General features: G+C 43.6%; 1 protein-coding gene and 1 long non-coding RNA gene across 3 annotated transcripts in view; one reads left to right on the top strand and one right to left on the bottom strand.

The window, feature by feature from the left end:
- Nucleotides 1–9,325: 9,325 nt before the first annotated feature.
- LOC141940979 (uncharacterized) lies at nt 9,326–13,465 on the bottom strand. Its single transcript, XR_012628175.1, has 3 exons — nt 13,193–13,465; nt 10,804–10,927; nt 9,326–9,511 (listed from the first exon to the last, which is right to left on the bottom strand). It is a non-coding gene; the product is annotated as an uncharacterized LOC141940979 (long non-coding RNA).
- Nucleotides 12,617–17,425, top strand: part of LOC141940978 (SAM and SH3 domain-containing protein 1-like) — a 576,588-nt gene continuing 571,779 nt past the window's right edge. For both annotated transcript variants that reach the window (XM_074862911.1, XM_074862910.1), the window contains exons 1-2: nt 12,617–12,794; nt 13,494–13,980. In XM_074862911.1, the coding sequence (XP_074719012.1) occupies nt 12,763–12,794; nt 13,494–13,980 (519 nt within the window). In that variant the 5' untranslated portion in view covers nt 12,617–12,762. The remainder of the gene's footprint in view (nt 12,795–13,493; nt 13,981–17,425) is intronic.

Raw genomic sequence — 17,425 nt, 5'->3', positions numbered from 1 at the left:
TCTATTTTGCAAGACATTTAAGTGTCTGTTAAAGTAAAACTCCCCAAAGGAGCCTCTTCTTGCAGATGGATCTACGTAAGTCGTCTTGTCAAAGAAAACTTGTGCTGAAATATGCAGAATTGCTCAATATGTGCTTGAGATAATTTGTTGATGACATTGGGTTAGGCAGCTCAGTCTGCAAGAGCAAGTTCTGCAACTGAACAAGGAAAAAAAAATAACTAAACTGTTAGATTCCCCCCTTAAAAACTGGAAAACTATTTTTGATAGAAAAGAGAAAATTATTTGAAGCAAAACAGAATCCAATTTATAATGCTTAACAACTCATTTCAGTGATCTTCAGAATGCTACACTTTTCAGTCACTTGCTTTGTTTCACTAGCATAGTTGCCTATTAATAGAGGCAGATATATTTGTGGTGTTCCCATTGTAAAGTATAAAAACTGTACTGCCATTACCAGTTTCTAAGTATTATTATAATTTTTACAGTGCACTGCTGTCAAGAATGATTGCTGCAAGTCCTCTCTCTTCTGTGTTCATTCTAGGAGTAGAAATCTGAGGAAATAAGGAAGCTTTTCCATCCTCCCTCATGAAATGAAAATCTCAAAAATTAAGTTGAATTGTACGCTGCCAAAATTATAGTAAATATTCCTGTTCAGTGAGTTGCTTTTTTTTTTTTGTAGTCAGACCTTGCTACAGCCATCTTTTAATACAATTACACTGATTGCAAGTAGACAGCTACCACATACACTACTGCCATCTCTGTGGAAAGATTTCCAATAGATGTGGTGCAATTCCATGAATTTGAGGTGTCTGCCACTCCTTGCAGGGAAGGTAAGTAAATAAAGCAATATGTCCTTCTTTATAAACAAACAAACAAACAAAGCCATGTCTGCCAAGCAGTTGTGATATTTTAATGGAAAAATCTGTCTTTAAACAACAGTCAGAATTAGCACTTTAGAAACCACGTATTTGAGTGATAACTGCCACAATGTTTTAGGGGTGTTACACCTCAGTGGAACTGCTGAGAATGTTGGAGTATAGGTCAGATCAGCCAATATTAAAAGAGCAGCATTAAATATCTTTGGTTTGCAGTAGAAAAAGACACAGTTTTCTATTTGTACTTCAGGCAGAGGCAAAATGGAGGTAATATGGCATTGCATCATTACTCTTCAGAGCTCTGAAACCCCTAACATCCTTGGTCTGGCATCTATAAATACTTTCAATTGATATATACCACAATTAGGAGTCAGCTAGTGTTCGAATTTAGTTTATTCTAGAAGTTCAATGAAGTCTTCTAGAATGGCAAAGATTTATGTACATGCTTTGTACAAAGAGCCTCCAAAATGTCATTAAAAATTATTCATCACATTAATTATTCATTAAAAATTACATGCATGTGTGTTAAGGTTGAATTACTAAGCACACCACAGAGACATATATTTTTCACTTCTACAGTTTTCTTTCATCTCTTTGATAGGATCTTCCATTTTGTATTCCTTACCTATTTCACAAAAATCTTTAGGATCTCTCTCGCTCTTGCTTAACTTCAACAACATGCCGCTTCCAATCATCCCTCCTACAATTACAGTAGACTTGCAGTATGTAGCTCAGCATAGCAGTGGGTAAGGGAGAAAACATCTATGAAATAGAGACTTTAGGAGTTTAAGAGCTCTGATTGAAAGCATCCATAGAGGATTATCTTTTTCTGAAAGTAGAAGAGCTCATTTGGGTGAGATGGAATTTTGTTAAAAGCTTGTAACACAAAACTCATGAGTGCTGCACTGGAGTTAGAGTATTTTGCACACACTGGAGCTGATGAAGATTTGTTTGGTTTGATTTTTGCTGCCATAAGAAAGGTGAGATTTTACTATAAAAAGACAGGGGATGTCTGCGACAGTAGCTTATATGCCTGCTAATGGAAAGGTAAACTACAGATTGCCTCATAAATTTACTGGCTGGCATCACTAGAAAGAGTTGGCTTTTTATATTATCTGGAGAGAGGAAAATTCATTACAGCATATCTCTGCAGAATAATTCTGACACTTCAGCTGACCAGTCTGAACCAATGCTGATTTTATGAGGTTAAGACTGGTCAGAGATAAAGACGCATTAATCTTCTACCTGGGTCTCTAGTTGGGCTTGAATGAAATAGGAATTGCCCTAATATTTGACTAATTCAAATCAAGCTAATTCATCATTATTTTATTAATGTTAGATTTAGATCAAACCTTGGATCTTAATTCCAAATCAGAGTCTTGAACCTGATGACATGATTTAACCTGTCTCAAATCATTAGCAAGACAGAAACCCAGAGGCTGCAGTTAAATGGAAAGGTGGGTGTGCTTCATGGCACGCTTCTGAGTCCTGGTCTCTCAACCATCTTAATCAAGGTTTTGGTTGACGTGAGAAATAGCTGTCTTCCAGGCTGTGTAACTGCTGTTCTTACTATATGAGTTAATGCAAAGATAACTACCTGGACCCCCAAGTTCTGCTCTGATAAGAAGTTGTGATACAGCTGAAAAATTCACCTGGAAGCTCAGAAATGTCCTTGGTCCACCAAGCTGAGATACAGCCTTTCTCTGATGCTCAAAAGGCAGAGCTCTAGACTTACAACTGCATCTTCTGAATTTGGCAACCTGAAATGGCGACAAGAATCAAGATGTTGACAAATTCCAAGGTGTTGTCAGTGAGGCTGTTTCTGGACTAGGTTTCGCCCATGCCTATATCAGAGTTGGTGTCACAGCTTGGACCATCTCACATATGCAGCCCCTTTTCACTTACAAAACAGTCCACTCCTACATTGCATACTCAGCTGAAATGGGTGAGACATGAAAGCCTACAGAAGCCTGGAAGGGAAGAAAACCTTTCTTCCTCCCCCTACCAACACTTCCAGGGTTAACAAGCATCAGCAATCTGCACATATGGTATTTTTGAAATTTAAGAGTTAACTTGCTTTATAACTCATCTTTCTCCTGTCTTCTCCCCCCAGAGGTGCAGAGGTTAACCCACAGATCTATCTTTCTGCAGCCAAAGTCTGTACCCCTCAGCAGTCTTCCCAGATTCACTTCAAATAAAAGTTGATAATTCAAGATGGATGAGGGTTCACTCGAATGAAAGTGTTTGCAAATGAATGGAAACTGCATGCATGCTATAGAGAAATGAAGACTCAATAATACAAAGATTAAAAAACTTCTGTTGAGCTACTGGTTGTTGAAAAAGGAATTAAAATATAATACATCAAAAACATAAAATTGGATGTGTCCTCTGGAGATAAAACCCATCATCCTGATTTTGTATCTACGGAAAAATTCCGGGTTCTTTTAGCTGGCATGACTCATTATAACAAGGAAAAATTGTCTCAGAAGGACAGAAAACACATGTTACTTCTTCTTTTTTTTCCTTGCATTTCTAATTATACTGTTATAGCTACTTTAGCAGAAATATATGTGGTGTAATTCACATTGTGAGAACATTTGTTTGTTAATTCCCTGATCTTATCATATTCTGCTAGTCTTGTATTTATCCATCTAAATAGCTAAAACCCCACAGATGCACCAGCCGTGACTGCCTGTGTCAGGAAGATACAGGGTATCAGCTGCAGGAAGACTGGAATCAACACTGACTTAATGAAGAGTCCGTGCCACGCCGCGGTGGAGCAGTCAGTGGAGGCAAGTCAAGCGTGATGGGTCGGGCTCTTGTGACACGTGATTGACTCCTGGCATGCCAAGGAATGGTGGGTGGGATGAGTCCCAGCTGGAAAAAAAGACCACACAAAAGGCATGAGCTGGGATGCAGCACTGTCTTTTGGGACACCTAGTTGAATGACTGACAAAAATCTATTATGGAGAAAGGGACGAGCATGACTAAAAGGTCTCACAGCATTTATTCTGACAGGATGATTAATTTCTCATTACTCATCCAGAATGGGGCTGTCTGGGGGGAATTCAGGGAAATATTTGATTCTTTCAAACATTGATTATTTGGAGAAAAGCTTTTGCATAAATCCAAACACTTCATCCTGTCTTTGTTTTGAAATGGCACAGTGCAAGCTTTCTAATTTCTTGGTGGAGGTTCTTCAGAGTCTCAGCACTATCAGGACTCTTTATTTCAAAGCCAGGAGCCAAATCCTTAGCTGCTTCTGAGGGTCTAACTTGGGCCATGCTGTACTTTTTCATATCAGCTAGTTCCTTGTCCTCCTCCTTGGACTATTGGTCCTGCTGATGTGGTGGGCTCAGGTCCATAAGAGGAAAAATCATGACTGCTAACCTGCAGTGCTGCATGGCTCCAGGAGTTTTCACCTGATAGCCACCTGGATAATAATCCTGACTTCTTCTTAGAAGGAAACACTTTATGTTTGATAACCCTCAAGAAATAGAGTAAGTATTCGCTGCTTTACTCTTGTTCATTTCTACCTTACATGGGTCCTGTTTTTATACCTTGTGTCTCAAGTGCCATCCACAGCAGCTGACCTCAAGAAAGAAAGGAAAAGCTAGGATAGTGCTTTCACCCTTCACAAAAACCATATGTAGCAAATGGCCATGCTGAAGTCCCCCTAGTTCAATATCCTGTCTAGGTAGCAGGTGCCTAAGCAAATAAATATATGAACTGGGCAAACATTACAAGGAAATTTTCTAACTTAACTATTTTTGTTGGAGGTGCAGAGAGGGAAAGAATCAGATCTGGACGTAGCAAGAGAAGGAGAAAATAACTGAAAGTGGAAAAGTGTTAACAAAAAGCCATTCAGCAGAGAAGTCATGAAGGAAAAGGGGAGGAATTGTGGAAATAGGAGATGATGAAAAATACAGCCCATGAGGCAGACAGAGCTGCAAAAATTGGTTGGGATAATAGACGTGGAGGAAGGATGGATGAATGGAGCAGTTAGAGAAAAAGCCCATGGAATAAGGGAACCAAGCATATGCCAGCGGGTAATAAGAACAGCCAGTCTCTACTATTAGCTATGTACGTAATAGAAAGGAGTTTAAGAACACAGTTTTAATGCTTATGTACTTAAGAGAGTCTGGGTTTTGAGTAAGTTTGAAAATTTCATTACTTTCTATCTATGTTACCCTAAATAACATAAATCTGGCCCCTTGCCTATACACCACTGAAGAGTGACAGTATAAAAACAAACATTGGAGAAACTAGAACATGCTTGTCATATGGCAGCTTTTTGGATAGCTCTGTAAAATGAATAGGTGCCACTGCTCCAGGAGTGCACAGAAGCCTCAGCTGTTCTGAACTGAATGGCAGGGCTTTTTCCCTAATTTCCTCTGGGGTCAGCATACTACCTTGCAGTCCTAGGACACTGGAGGACCCTTTTGGAATTGAGAGGATAATTGCTAAAGGGTTGAAGGGTTCTCTCCTTCCCTGACATATACTTTCTGTCCCACAGTAACTACAGCTGGTAATTACAGCTAGTGCCACAATTTTAGGACAAGCTGCACAGGCTAGTTAGAAATGACGGATCCATCTTTGCCCATTTTATTAAATCCTTTTTTTTTTTTTCTCCACAAAATGCTTTGTGTCCTGGAAACCTGGTGCCTGATGTCTGCGGATTTTCACGACGTATTTGTTTAAGACATATGACTATGCTGACTGCTAAGTGAGTTCAATTTTATTAGGCAGTCCTGTATGTTTTAAACTCAATTTCTCAATGGAAAAAAATAAACAACTTGAAAGCTGCATAAAGATTGTTGCTTCATCGTTTGTGCATGTGTCTGATGAAGAGCCTCTTCTTGATGAAGAGGAGTATGTGGAAGTTCGTAGAAAAAAGGAAACAAAGCTTACAGTAAATGTCCAAGTGAGAAAAGCTTTTGGCTTTTTGTTCATTATGATTCTAACACTGTACCATATGGAAGTGCTAGATTGTAAATTGTGAGGACGTAAATACTCACTAGTTTTCTACCCACTGTGCTGATATTCAGCTGGTATTTCTAGGGACTTCTACAACTGAAGTAGCAGCAAGAACACCACTGTTAGTAATAATTTAGGATTTCTTCTTATATTTACCTGCAATAAACAGTTCATTTAAACAGCATTCAGTCTGAAGCAAAATGTTTTAAATACAGGTAAAATTCAACCATGTGCGGACCTTGTCAGCACTATCTCCTGGCTCAAAGCCAATAGTAATGAGAGTTGGTCAGTGTTTTAAGTTTGTGAAGACAAAACTGTCTTGAATTATTGCAGTGAACAGTTTCTTTATGAAAACAGGTGTCTGTCAGCAGCTGGTAAAATAGCAGTCACAATATATTTCTAGGGATAAAGTATATTTTGGGGTTTTTTTAGGATAATTTTGTTTTCTTTCTTGCCATGAAAGGCAAAGATGGTAGTACTTGTGCAAGCCTGTTTTACCTTCTCATTGACAGCAACATATAAAAAAAAAAAAAAAAAGTGACAGATTGACTTGGTTAATAGAGAACTGGCTAGTCTGTGGAAGAAGTTTAGCTCTTATACTTTCTCCTGTTACTGAGGAAAAAGAGGCTAAAATTTTAGACTGACTTCTTGTTACAGAATTTGGTCTGAGGAAAACAGCAGCCTTGATTTGGATATTTATTCCCATTTCTATTCAATTTCCTTTTCTATTGCATTCAGAAAGTGATCTTCTAGTTATCACATACTTGATCTTAAATTAATGCCTGTAAATTTTTATGGGAAAGGAGCATCACAGTAAATAAAGTCGCTGCTCTGTTTCAAATGCACTCTCAAATCCAAAACAATTTTATCTTCATGACAGAGAAAAATGGATGCTTCATCAGCTAGATCCTTTTACATTCCCAGTTAGATATCTCAGTGAGCGTTAAATTACTACAAACATAGGGAGTAAATTTAGAGCAGGGGGTCATGTTTTTGTATATTTTAAAGTTTCCTTTAAAATTTAAACATTACTTTGTTTATGTAAAGTACTAAGTGATACATGTGGTTTTGTAAACAATTTTGTTTTTACACTTAAATTACATATCGATTCCTTATCGTAATGTTCTCATTAGTCTCCTTTTTTCTTTTTTCCTTTCTGTGATAGATCTTTTGCTTAAATAACCCTTCATACCTCACAAACAGCATCCTTTCAAATTTTTGTCTGCTGACAAAATATGAGGAGAAGCTAGGAGAACTTGGTTTGTTTAGCCTATAGATGAGAAGGCAAAGGGAACCAAACTGCAGCCTTTCACTATGGGGAAAGCTAAAGAGAAGACAGAGCCAAACCCTTCTTAGAACTGCTCAGCAAAGGGACATGAGACAAAGGTCACGATTGCTTTGACTAGACAAGAGGAAGAAATTCTTCATGGTGAGAGTGGGTCAGTGCTGGATGATACCACCCAGAGAGGCCAGGGAACCTCCATCCCTGCAGATTTTCAGAAGCCAACGGGGCAACCCCATCTGCAGCCTGATCAGAGTTTGCAATTAGCCCTGTTCTGAGTGGAGTATAGGACTGGGTGACCCCCAGAGGTCCTTTCCAATCTAAATTTTCCTAATCTTCTACAAAAGAGTACTTAAAATAATGGTCACCTGATTTTTTAATGAGGAAAAGTCAAGTCTCCACAATATTTAACAGCCAGTACTATTCATAAGAGTTAGTACAGCTCATGGGAGTTGACACGATATGTACCAATTTTTGAAGTTCTTAGCTTTATAGGTAAGTTTATTTCTCTGCAGAGTTTACATGAGCAAATTGTCCTTTACATGATGCGTTCTGTTGCTATATATTCTTTAAGATTAACACTTTAGATAAAATATGGGATATTTTCAAACCTTCTCTGACCATCATCATTATTTTCCTCTGGATTCTTTGCCAATGTACTCCAGGTACAGTCATATAATTGCCACATTTTACACAGAAGTATAAATAGCTCTATTCACCTGAACTAATAGCCTGGTTCTGCAAATATTTTCCATTGTGTATGACCAGTTCCATTCATTCTAGTGAATTATTCACCTTGTGCCCTAGTGGAAACCCTAGAAAAGTATTTGAGAATCTGTTTCTGTTGTTTTGGAAAAGTATGGAAGTATTAGCTTGCACTCATTCATTGCACATTATTCATTGCAACATAATCATGTGGTATTCCCTCACTATGTGTGTGAACCTGAGTTTCCTTTTCTAGCTGAACAACTTCACAAATACCTTAACGGAATTGTATTCATTTCAGAGTCTTCCTCACATTCATCCGCTGTGTGATTACTCTTCTATGTATTTGTGTTCTTGTCTAACTTTGTTTCAACCATCAAATACATCAGTGTATGATTCAAAACATTAAAAAGTGTTTAGGTATCCAGAGCAAAGGCCCAAACTGCTTCCTTAATGTCTCAAAAATTGAGTAAGTCTTGATAAAGGTAGGAAAAAAACCCCAGCCCTAAGGATTCCTGAATACATTTTGTATCTAGGTGTAAGTTAGTGTTCAGCTACATTTTTATCTCATCCCAAGCAAAATGACTATATACAACATCTCATGGTATAGAAAATGCATGACCATAGCTTTGCAAAATCTATCCTATATTATTGCCAGATAATGTAATCCAATAGATAATCATATATTTTAATAGAATACCCTTCAGAACAGAAGTTCAAGGATGAAACTTTTGCATTCATTGGTACACTGCAGAAATGTAGAGTGTCCTCCGTTTAAAGGATACCTAAATAAATGATTTGGTTAAAACATCCTTTACATTTGCTAAGCAAACCTGTCATTGCTATGCTGTAACCTTTTTGGCAATATCGATCACATCTATACTGTATTACATGAACAATATAGTCTGACATGGTGAAACCTGCCAGAAATCTCAGTTTTTCCCCACAGTGGGTCTGCAAAGCTTACAGAGTAGAAAAAAATCCTCAGAGAAAATAGTATCTTTTCTGTCACGTCAACTCATCTGGACTTGGTTCTTCTGAATACAAGCTAGAAAAAACTTTTATCCATTTTGCTGGAAGCTACCCTTAAATGCAGAAATCTGGCCCTTACCCTCCCCCACCAAACTGCTTACATGTAAAAACTCTAGCAGCAACTTCATAGCAAACATTTCTGTACTCGCTCTCCATATGTGTCTATGTATATTGTGGCTGCAACATAGCAATCCTGTTTCATTGGTGTGACTTCTAATACATCTTCCCACCTTTGTTATCTGCTGCATTTGAAAAAGAAAGTCAAGGCTGAGTTTGGAAATGTTGGAGACAATCCAGTCATATGGAGCACTTCAGAAATTAAGCCCATTGTGTCAAATATTCAACAGCCCACACAATTCAAATAAATTCCAGTCAAACTGTGGATTGATTAACTTAAGCTCTAATAAGCTTAGAAAGAAGTGATCTTTATTTGAATGACAATGTATGGAAAGCAGGAAGAAGTGTCCTTTTCTCACCTGTTTATAACAGGTAAGAAAATATTATTTATTGCATGCTATGTGTCTCTCCCAGAACAATGCTGTTCAGTTTCCTCTGGAAGGCTCATCCTTTCTTACGTATTCCATTGGCAAGGTCAGAGACAACAGACCATTCCATAGCCTGTGCACAGGCTTAGGAAATCCTAGAAAAGAGGATGATTATTTGCATGATGAGAGTAGCGTATGATACTAAATGAAGGAAGCCATGATGTGTGGCGCTAATATATTTACTTTTTAACTCATCATAGTTCGTTCTTTTTATCCTGGAACTTGAAGGCAGACTTACCTGTAGGTGCTTTATCTCACCCATATTAGTTGTCTGCTTGTGCTCCTTTCATTTATAAATTGCTCATGCTCCAGCTCTTTGTTTAGGCACAACCTATTTCCAGCACGTCAGGAAACCCTATGCATTCAGGGAAAGCTTCTCCCATCTTGTAACATACAAATACCTTAATTAGTATGTGTATATAACACAAGTATAAAGAGTGTACTGCAGAGGTAAACTAAATTTAAGGTGAAATAGGGTGTCTGGATTCCACCACTGAAATTAATCTGCAAATTCAGCAAGAAATACTGTTTAGAGTGATACTAGCCTATTGATTTAATAGTTCTATAGATGCAATACGCATGATAGGTGGGGACTTACAATCAGCAAGCACACTCTTAGGTTTCAGCTGTATTGAAACCACAGTTCAATGTATGATAAATTGACATTTTTTTGCATTTAATCATTTTTAATAATAACTTTGCACCTAATAGAAAGCACATAAAGGAGGTTTTCAGAGTTTGTTGTTATTACTCGAAACATGCCTCCATTTCCAGCTCCGCCACTCCATGACCTTCCTCCTTTCTCACTCTCACATTAGCTTCCCAACATATTGACTATCGCTCCCCATTTGGTGTCGTGTGGGAACTTGCTGAGGATGCACTCCACCTTGTCACTGAGAGTATCAGTGAAGATGTTGTACCATGCTTGCCCCAGTATCAACCCCTGAGGAACGCCCCTTCTAACCACCCACCAAAACTTCATGTAAGTCTTCACAAAGACTTTTCCCAGGGACTGAGGAGAGGTGGACTGGTCTTTTGTTCCCTGAACTTCTGATCATTGTCTTTTTTAAAGGTGGACGTAATGTTTTCTTTTGAATTGTTTATTTTTGTATTTCAAAGTCACGTAAAACTTTGCTGTATTTGCTACCAGGTTAACTCACTTTGTGAAACTAAAATCAATGCCAAGCACAACCAGAGAGAGTTTCACAATGTTGTAAGCTGCTGCCAAGCTCCACACTCCCATAAGGGTGCAGCACTTTTGTCCCTTTTACAGGTGGGAGACCTGCAGTTTACCAAGCACATCTGAATAGTGTATTTGCAATACCTTAAAAGCCTTCCAAGACCCTTCCAAAAAGCACACATCAAAATGATATAATTCTGTACGCACTGTCAATAAGCTGCAATATGGGCTGTACCAGTCAGTTTTTCCTCTCTCTCACACCATCAATTCCAGCTCCAGTTCACAGGATGTCCTTGCTAATTTCTCCGGCACTGTCAGTCTTTCACCAGGTCTGTGAAGAGAAGATAATTGCTGCTTCAATCTCTGTCTCTGGCCTGAGAATAGGATTTGAAATATTATGTGGCTGGGAAGGAAAATAAGATACAGAAAAAGAAGAGGGATGGAAGGAGATTTTAAAGGAAATAAAATGCTGGTCCTCCCTTTCTCCCCTTTTAGCACATGAATCTGTGTTCTCCAGGCTGTATACCCAGAGGCTGCATTTTAACCACTTGTAAATATCTAACCTTTCCAAAACACCTTGCAATGTAACGCTTTTTGTGAGAATGCTGCTGGGCTACATAATCCTGCGGTGAACTACCGTGACGTCCCGAGGACAAGTGTGGGCCTATCTGCTAAAAAAAGTCCTTCAGGAAACCTGTTACAGACAAACCCTCACGAAATTACCAAAGGGGGTGTGTCCCTCCTCCGGCACCCCACTGCTGCGGGGAGGCAGGGTCGGTCCCCGGGTGCCCCCAGCTCAAGTAGCGCTGCCCCTGCCCCTGCCCCTGCCCCTTCTGGCGGGACCCGGCAGACAGGGCCAGCCCGACAGGCTTCGTCTCCCTCAGCGCCCCACGCGTCGGGGCTGACGGGTCCGCTGAGGGAGAGGGATTTTCGTGAGAAAACAAGTTTCAACCCGTTTAAAATTGAAACTGGCCGCGGGGTCCACGCCTCACCCCCCGGGGTCGACAAGGGGAGCGGGCGGCGCTTTCCGCGGGGGCCTGGCGGGGGCGCTGCGAGCCCGGCCGTGCGGGCAGCGCGCGGCGGGCAGCGCGCGGCGCCTCCGCCGGCCACGGGCAGCGCGCGGCGGCGGCGGGTGGGAGAGCGGGGCCGGCCCCTCCCGCCTTCCCTCACCGGCTTCCCGGAGACGCGGGGGGACGCTCGCCCCTGCCGACAGCCGCGCTCTCCGCGCCCCCACCCCCCCCCCCCCCCCCCCCCCGCCCCCGGCGAAGGGGCTCGGTGCCCCCGCGGAGAAGCCGCTGCAGCCGCCGTCGGTCCGGCTGTCCCAAGGGCGCCGAGGGCAGCTCTCCGGGCCGTGCCCCCTCGGCGCGGTGCCTCGGCCTTGCCGGGGCCGAACGGGGCCGGTCAAGCCCGCCGGGTAGCCTGAGGAGCGGAGGCAGTGTGTCTCCCCCAGCCCCGCCGCTGCCCGCTGCCCGGCGGGGCTGCCTTGCCCCCGGCCGGCACACGCCGCCGGCCCGTGCCCCCGGCGGGTCGGGCAGGGGGCGGCCGGCGGCAGAGACGGCGGAGGAAGTTGCAAAGGCCTCGGGGAGAGCCGGGGCAGGGGGCTGGCAGCGGGGTGACGGGCGCGGAGGAGAAGCGGGAGAAGCCGCACCGGAGCACCGGGAGGAGCCGGAGGAGATCTGCTGGCGGCGCGTCAGGCGCCTCAGGGGTAGGGGAGGACGGAGGAGCCGGGAGGGGGGCAGCGCTCCCTCCGGGGTGCCGCTGGCAGGGAGGGGACAGCGCCGCCAGCAGCCGAGGGACGGGGCGGGGGAGCGCCAGGGACCTGTCGCAGAGCAGCCCGGCGGCCGCCGCCGCCGGCGGAGGATGCCCGGAGCGCCGGCTGCCCGCACGGCCCCGCCGCCGTCGCCACCGCCACCGCCTCCTCCTCCTCCTCCTCCTCCTCCTCCTCCTCCTCCTCCTCCTCCTCCTCCCCTGGGCGGCCGCGGGCAGCGGCGGGAGGGCCGGCGGCGGCAGCGGGGAGCGAGGGAGCGAGCGGGGAAAGTTGTGCGCGGCGGGCGCAGGGCTGCGTGCCCCGGGGGGCGGGGGGGCAGCGCCGGCGCGGAGAAAGTGGGGTTGGAAAGCAGTTGCTGGGCTCGCTGCTGCCGAAGCGCATTAACCATCATCCCAGGGATGAAGGGGACCTGGGAAAGTAACTCGGAAAAGTGAGTGGGATTCTTATTTTTTTTTTTCCTTCCTTCTTTTTTCCTCCTAATCCGAAAGGAGCCGTTTCAAAGGAAAGCAAAAGCCGCCGTGGTGCACCCGCTGCCGGGAGAGATACGGGAGGGGAGGGCCCTGCACACCGGCAGCCCTGCCCGTGCTGGGCGAGGGTGCGGGACCTGGCGCTCGGGTCTCCCCCAGCACGATCGTGTACCCAAGCAGCTACACATAGTAAACAGATTCATCATGCGACAGAGCTCAGGAAGGTGAGACAGAAGCAGAAACAGAAACTAACACTGAAAGGAAGAGGGGAAAAAAAAGACAGCGGCTGCGAATTACTTCCAGAGAAAGTGGGTGGATGTTGTGCAGCAGCGACTTGGGATTTTAGGGGATGCACCCTTACATTTTGCTTCTCTCTAGTCCGAGCCTCCCTTCTCCGGTGGCAGAAAGCGGCTGTACTTGGTGGTAGGAAAACAGGAGGAGGAATAAATAGGAGGGGTTCGTTCAGCAGGGCTTGCGATGCCCTCCTGATCTGCTTTAAGGATTATTTTTTTTTCCTGGTGGATGTGGATTTCTTGACGTTGATTTTGAGACCTTTTAGTTGCCTCGCAGTTTTGGGGATTTTATTTCCTTTGGCGAGGAGTGGACAAGGGGGAGGCTGGCTTCGGTGCTGAAAGTTGCAATCTCTGTTATTTCGGAGCCAGCATGTGCACCAACATAGTCTACGAGTGGCTGAGGACCCTGCAGCTTCCCCAGTACGCGGAGTCCTTCGTCGACAATGGCTACGACGACCTGGAGGTCTGCAAGCAGATCGGGGACCCGGACCTGGATGCCATCGGCGTTGCCGTGCCCCACCACCGGCGCCGGATCCACGAGGCCGTGCGGCGGCTGAAGGAGGCGGACGAGAGGGCGGCGGGGCTGTACTTCACCCTGGAGCCGCCGCCGCCGCCGCCTCTCCCCCCGCGGCCGGCGCCCCCCGCCGCCGGGCGCTGCCCCCGGCGGGCGGCGGGGCAGGAGGAGGCGCGGCGGGGGGCGGCCCCCCGGCACCGGCCCGGCGGCGGCGGCGGGCGGCGGGGGGCGGCGGGCGGCGGGGGGCTGGCCGCCTACCCCAGGCTGAAGCTCAAGATCATGATCCGGGACAAGCTCATCCGCGACGGCATCAACCTGAGCAAGCCCCCCTACTCCAACAAGGTAAGAGGGTGCCCGCCGGGCGCTGCGCCCCGGCTGCGGCGGGGCGGTGGCGGCACCTGGGCAGGCCCCTCAGAGGCAGCGGTTGGGTGGCGTCCGGTTGGAGGGGAGGGGGCCCGGCAGGGCCTGGTCCCACCTCTGCGGGTGCCGAGTGGCTCCGGCTGTGCCAGGCGCCTCTTCGGAGGGACGCGGGGTCGGGACTTGGCACCTGCCAGGTATGAGGGGGAGCGGGGCCAACACGGTCACGTCCACCAGCGCTTGTTGGCTGACGCAGACTTACAGGGTGGTGCCTCTACTTCGTTTGGTTTTGCCTCTATTTTCCTTTTTTTTTCATTAACGGGTTTAACTTTTAGTCCAGTCTAGTTTGGGGCGTGAAGGCGAAATTGACAGGACTGTCTTGATTGTTTGGTTTGTTTGGTTTTCTTTTCTGTGAAACTTTTCCATTGTGTTGGAGAGTGATGGCTTCTCTCATCTTTTGTTAAAGGTCATATTTTAGTGTCAGTTTCTGTTGAGAAATGGCTCGTGAAGCAAGTGGTGATATGGCTGGAGGAACAACTCCTTCTGTTGCCTGGATTTATTTACTGGAGGATGGTAGTGACTGGTGAATGTCAAAACTATTCATCAGCCACTCCAGCACAGGTTGGTCTTATCTCCAGGAGATACGGTCTGCTGAATGGCCAGAAAAGTGCCGGTCTCGGAAGAGTGTATTCCAGTTTGATGAAACCCCAATATTTACCTAATTCTTACATTTTGAAAAGGTTAAAATGTAAGGTTAATGCGGTTTGGAAGATAGAAATTGTTTTATCTAAAGTTTTCTGTAGGTTTCCTGCTGAAAATATCATATGCAGAACAAATAAAACAGTAGAATTAAATGGATAATACCATGGAGGAGAAAATGATTTGTGAAAGAAAATAATGTATTATAATGCCTGGTTGCTTCAGAGTTCAGAATTAAGTGCTTCAAAGTTGTTTGATGACCAAAGTAATTTGTATTTTCTTTAATGATTTGAAGTCTGATTTTTCAGAAAGACTGAGTAGTTGCAGTTGACCTTCAACTTGTGGGTACTTTTTACCTCTGAAAAGCTTATGAAGGTATGGAAGCAGGATAATGGGGAAATTTGCAGGTCTGGGTTTACAGAAGTGTGAGGAATCAAAACCAAGAAGGAGTTATCGTGCTGTAGGGGTCCTGGGTGAGAGGATAATGAGTAAAATTCAACTTGGATAACAATGTGGAGGTGCATGTAAGAAGACTGATAGGACCATAAATTTCAGGACTCCAGTTTTCTAATGGCTTGGTGATAGACGGCCACTAGTCACGTCTCAAGTACAGCACAGTTGAGTGGTTTGAGGTATTTATTTGTTCCCTTTTCCTGAAACATCTGGCTGATGACATTGTCAGAGACAGTGTATCAAAGCTGATAGGACAGTAGCCAAATCTAACAAAACATCTATGAACATCTAGTCTGAGTACACCCTCTTCCAAAAGTTAGTGTATCATTTCAGAGAGATTTTTTTTTTTTTTCCCTGCCTTTGAAGTGATACATCATTGGACTGACACCCTTCTGAAATTACCATTGCATGTCTTATATAAAAGAACTTCTAGGGAAGTTCTTGCTTATCAGTGTAGCTGCAGCACATCACCCACCTCCATAGCTACATTTCACTTCTTCCTTTTGACTCTGTGTATGTTCATAGTCACCGGTTGCATCTTACCGAGTGGATCCTCTGCCTTCTCTCTCCCATACCTCCTCCATCGGGATTGTAAAATTTCTAAGATACCAGCATATGACATCAAGGAAATTCAAATCTTTGGCATTGATTTCTTCTTTAACTCACCTTATTTTAATTTGATGGGTCTGATAATAGCATGGATTAACTGTCAGGGCAAGATCATTTTACACAGAAAGTGTAACTCAGCTTTAATCGGCTTAAAACTAAATGCAGTATTTTAAGGTAGAAAGAGGAGCCGTGCTTACTTTCCTAGTTTTATTTCAGCCTGTGGTGTCAATGTATTTATTTTGGATGATAAATGCATATAACATCATATTTTTACGGTAATAGAAAAACTTTCTCCATCTCCTCAGTGTGAATCACTTCACATCGTAGCATGTTGTAAGAAACCATAAAGCTGGCAAGATTCGAGTGTGTGTTGCTCAACATGTGTTATTCTGAATGCCACCCACTGTAGCAATCCATCTCCAAAACGGCTTAAAGGGAATAACAAAAAATCACGTCACTGTACATTATACTTTGGATGTTGTTTAGAGCAAGAAAAATTAAATACTCTATTCTTTCATTTGAGAAAGAGCCATATTATAACAATGTCTCTTATTTTAAAAAAAAAACAACCAAACAAAAACTTTTAGAAAATTGTGGATATAATTTAAGCAACCTGTATTATACTTTTTATGTAGAATATGCAGTGTACAGACTCCTGCATGTCAAAAGAAACTGGACGTATTCTCTGCTGTGCACAGGATTAAAGAATCATCTTGAGGTTTGTGTCAAGATTTTTGTACATGTTTATCACACGTCCAGCTACAGATGGTCATGTGGATATTTGGGAGCAGGGCACCAGACACTGACCTATTTGACATCTATTTGCATTTCTGGTGCTGCTGAGCTGCTAACTCGTTTTCTACTTCCCTCCAAGGCTTACATGGAGAATGCCATCGTCTTTTCCTATTAATACCTATGAATGGAAAGTAGTATCTATGAATGGAGGAGCATGCTTGTGTGTTTATGTATATATACATACATGTATATGCATTTTACTTGTTTCCTGAGAAGTACTTCATGTGTTCAGTTATGTAGTTCTCAGACAATTTTGGAGTTTTATTTGAAAACATCCGTGAGAACTGGAAGTGCTGCTCCTCTGTCTGGTTTATAGCCTTTTGCTAGCTTGCCTGAGCTGTAGATGTGTCAAAAGATCAAAAAATAGTATTGGATGTGGCTGTGGAGATGTTAAAAGCATCCTTTTGCTGTCCTTCCAGTGTTGTTACTCTATTTTCAGATGAAGGGTGAAACAACAGAGTGGAAAGGATAGAAATGTTTTGGCATGGTAAATTTTAGTTTAACTCAGTTTGATTACAGTCAGCAGAAATGACTAACAACTACTTAGCAGAGCTTAATATAAATCTCTTAAAGACGTGCAAACTTTGAATTGAAGCCATGTGTATGGGTGACTTCAGACATGGAGAATTATCACAAGGCATCTTGATTATTTCCATGTAGAATTAGAACAAGGCCTCTTCCTCAAATCGCATCTGATATATTTTTCAGGTATAAACCAAGGAATATAACTGTAACTGAGGAGGACTCTACAGAAGTCAGATTTTGTTCCATGTTGGTAATGCTCCTTAATACTCAAAGCCTTCTGTTTTAATTCCATGCCTGCTGTTGCTGGCTGATAGCCTTAGAAGTCTCATATAGCTAAGAAACTTCTTGT

Source organism: Strix uralensis, chromosome 3 (genome assembly GCF_047716275.1).
Source record: "Strix uralensis isolate ZFMK-TIS-50842 chromosome 3, bStrUra1, whole genome shotgun sequence".
NCBI lineage: Eukaryota > Metazoa > Chordata > Aves > Strigiformes > Strigidae > Strix > Strix uralensis.
Note: the sequence above shows the minus strand (reverse complement) of the source record. Positions and strands in the feature narration are given on the sequence as shown.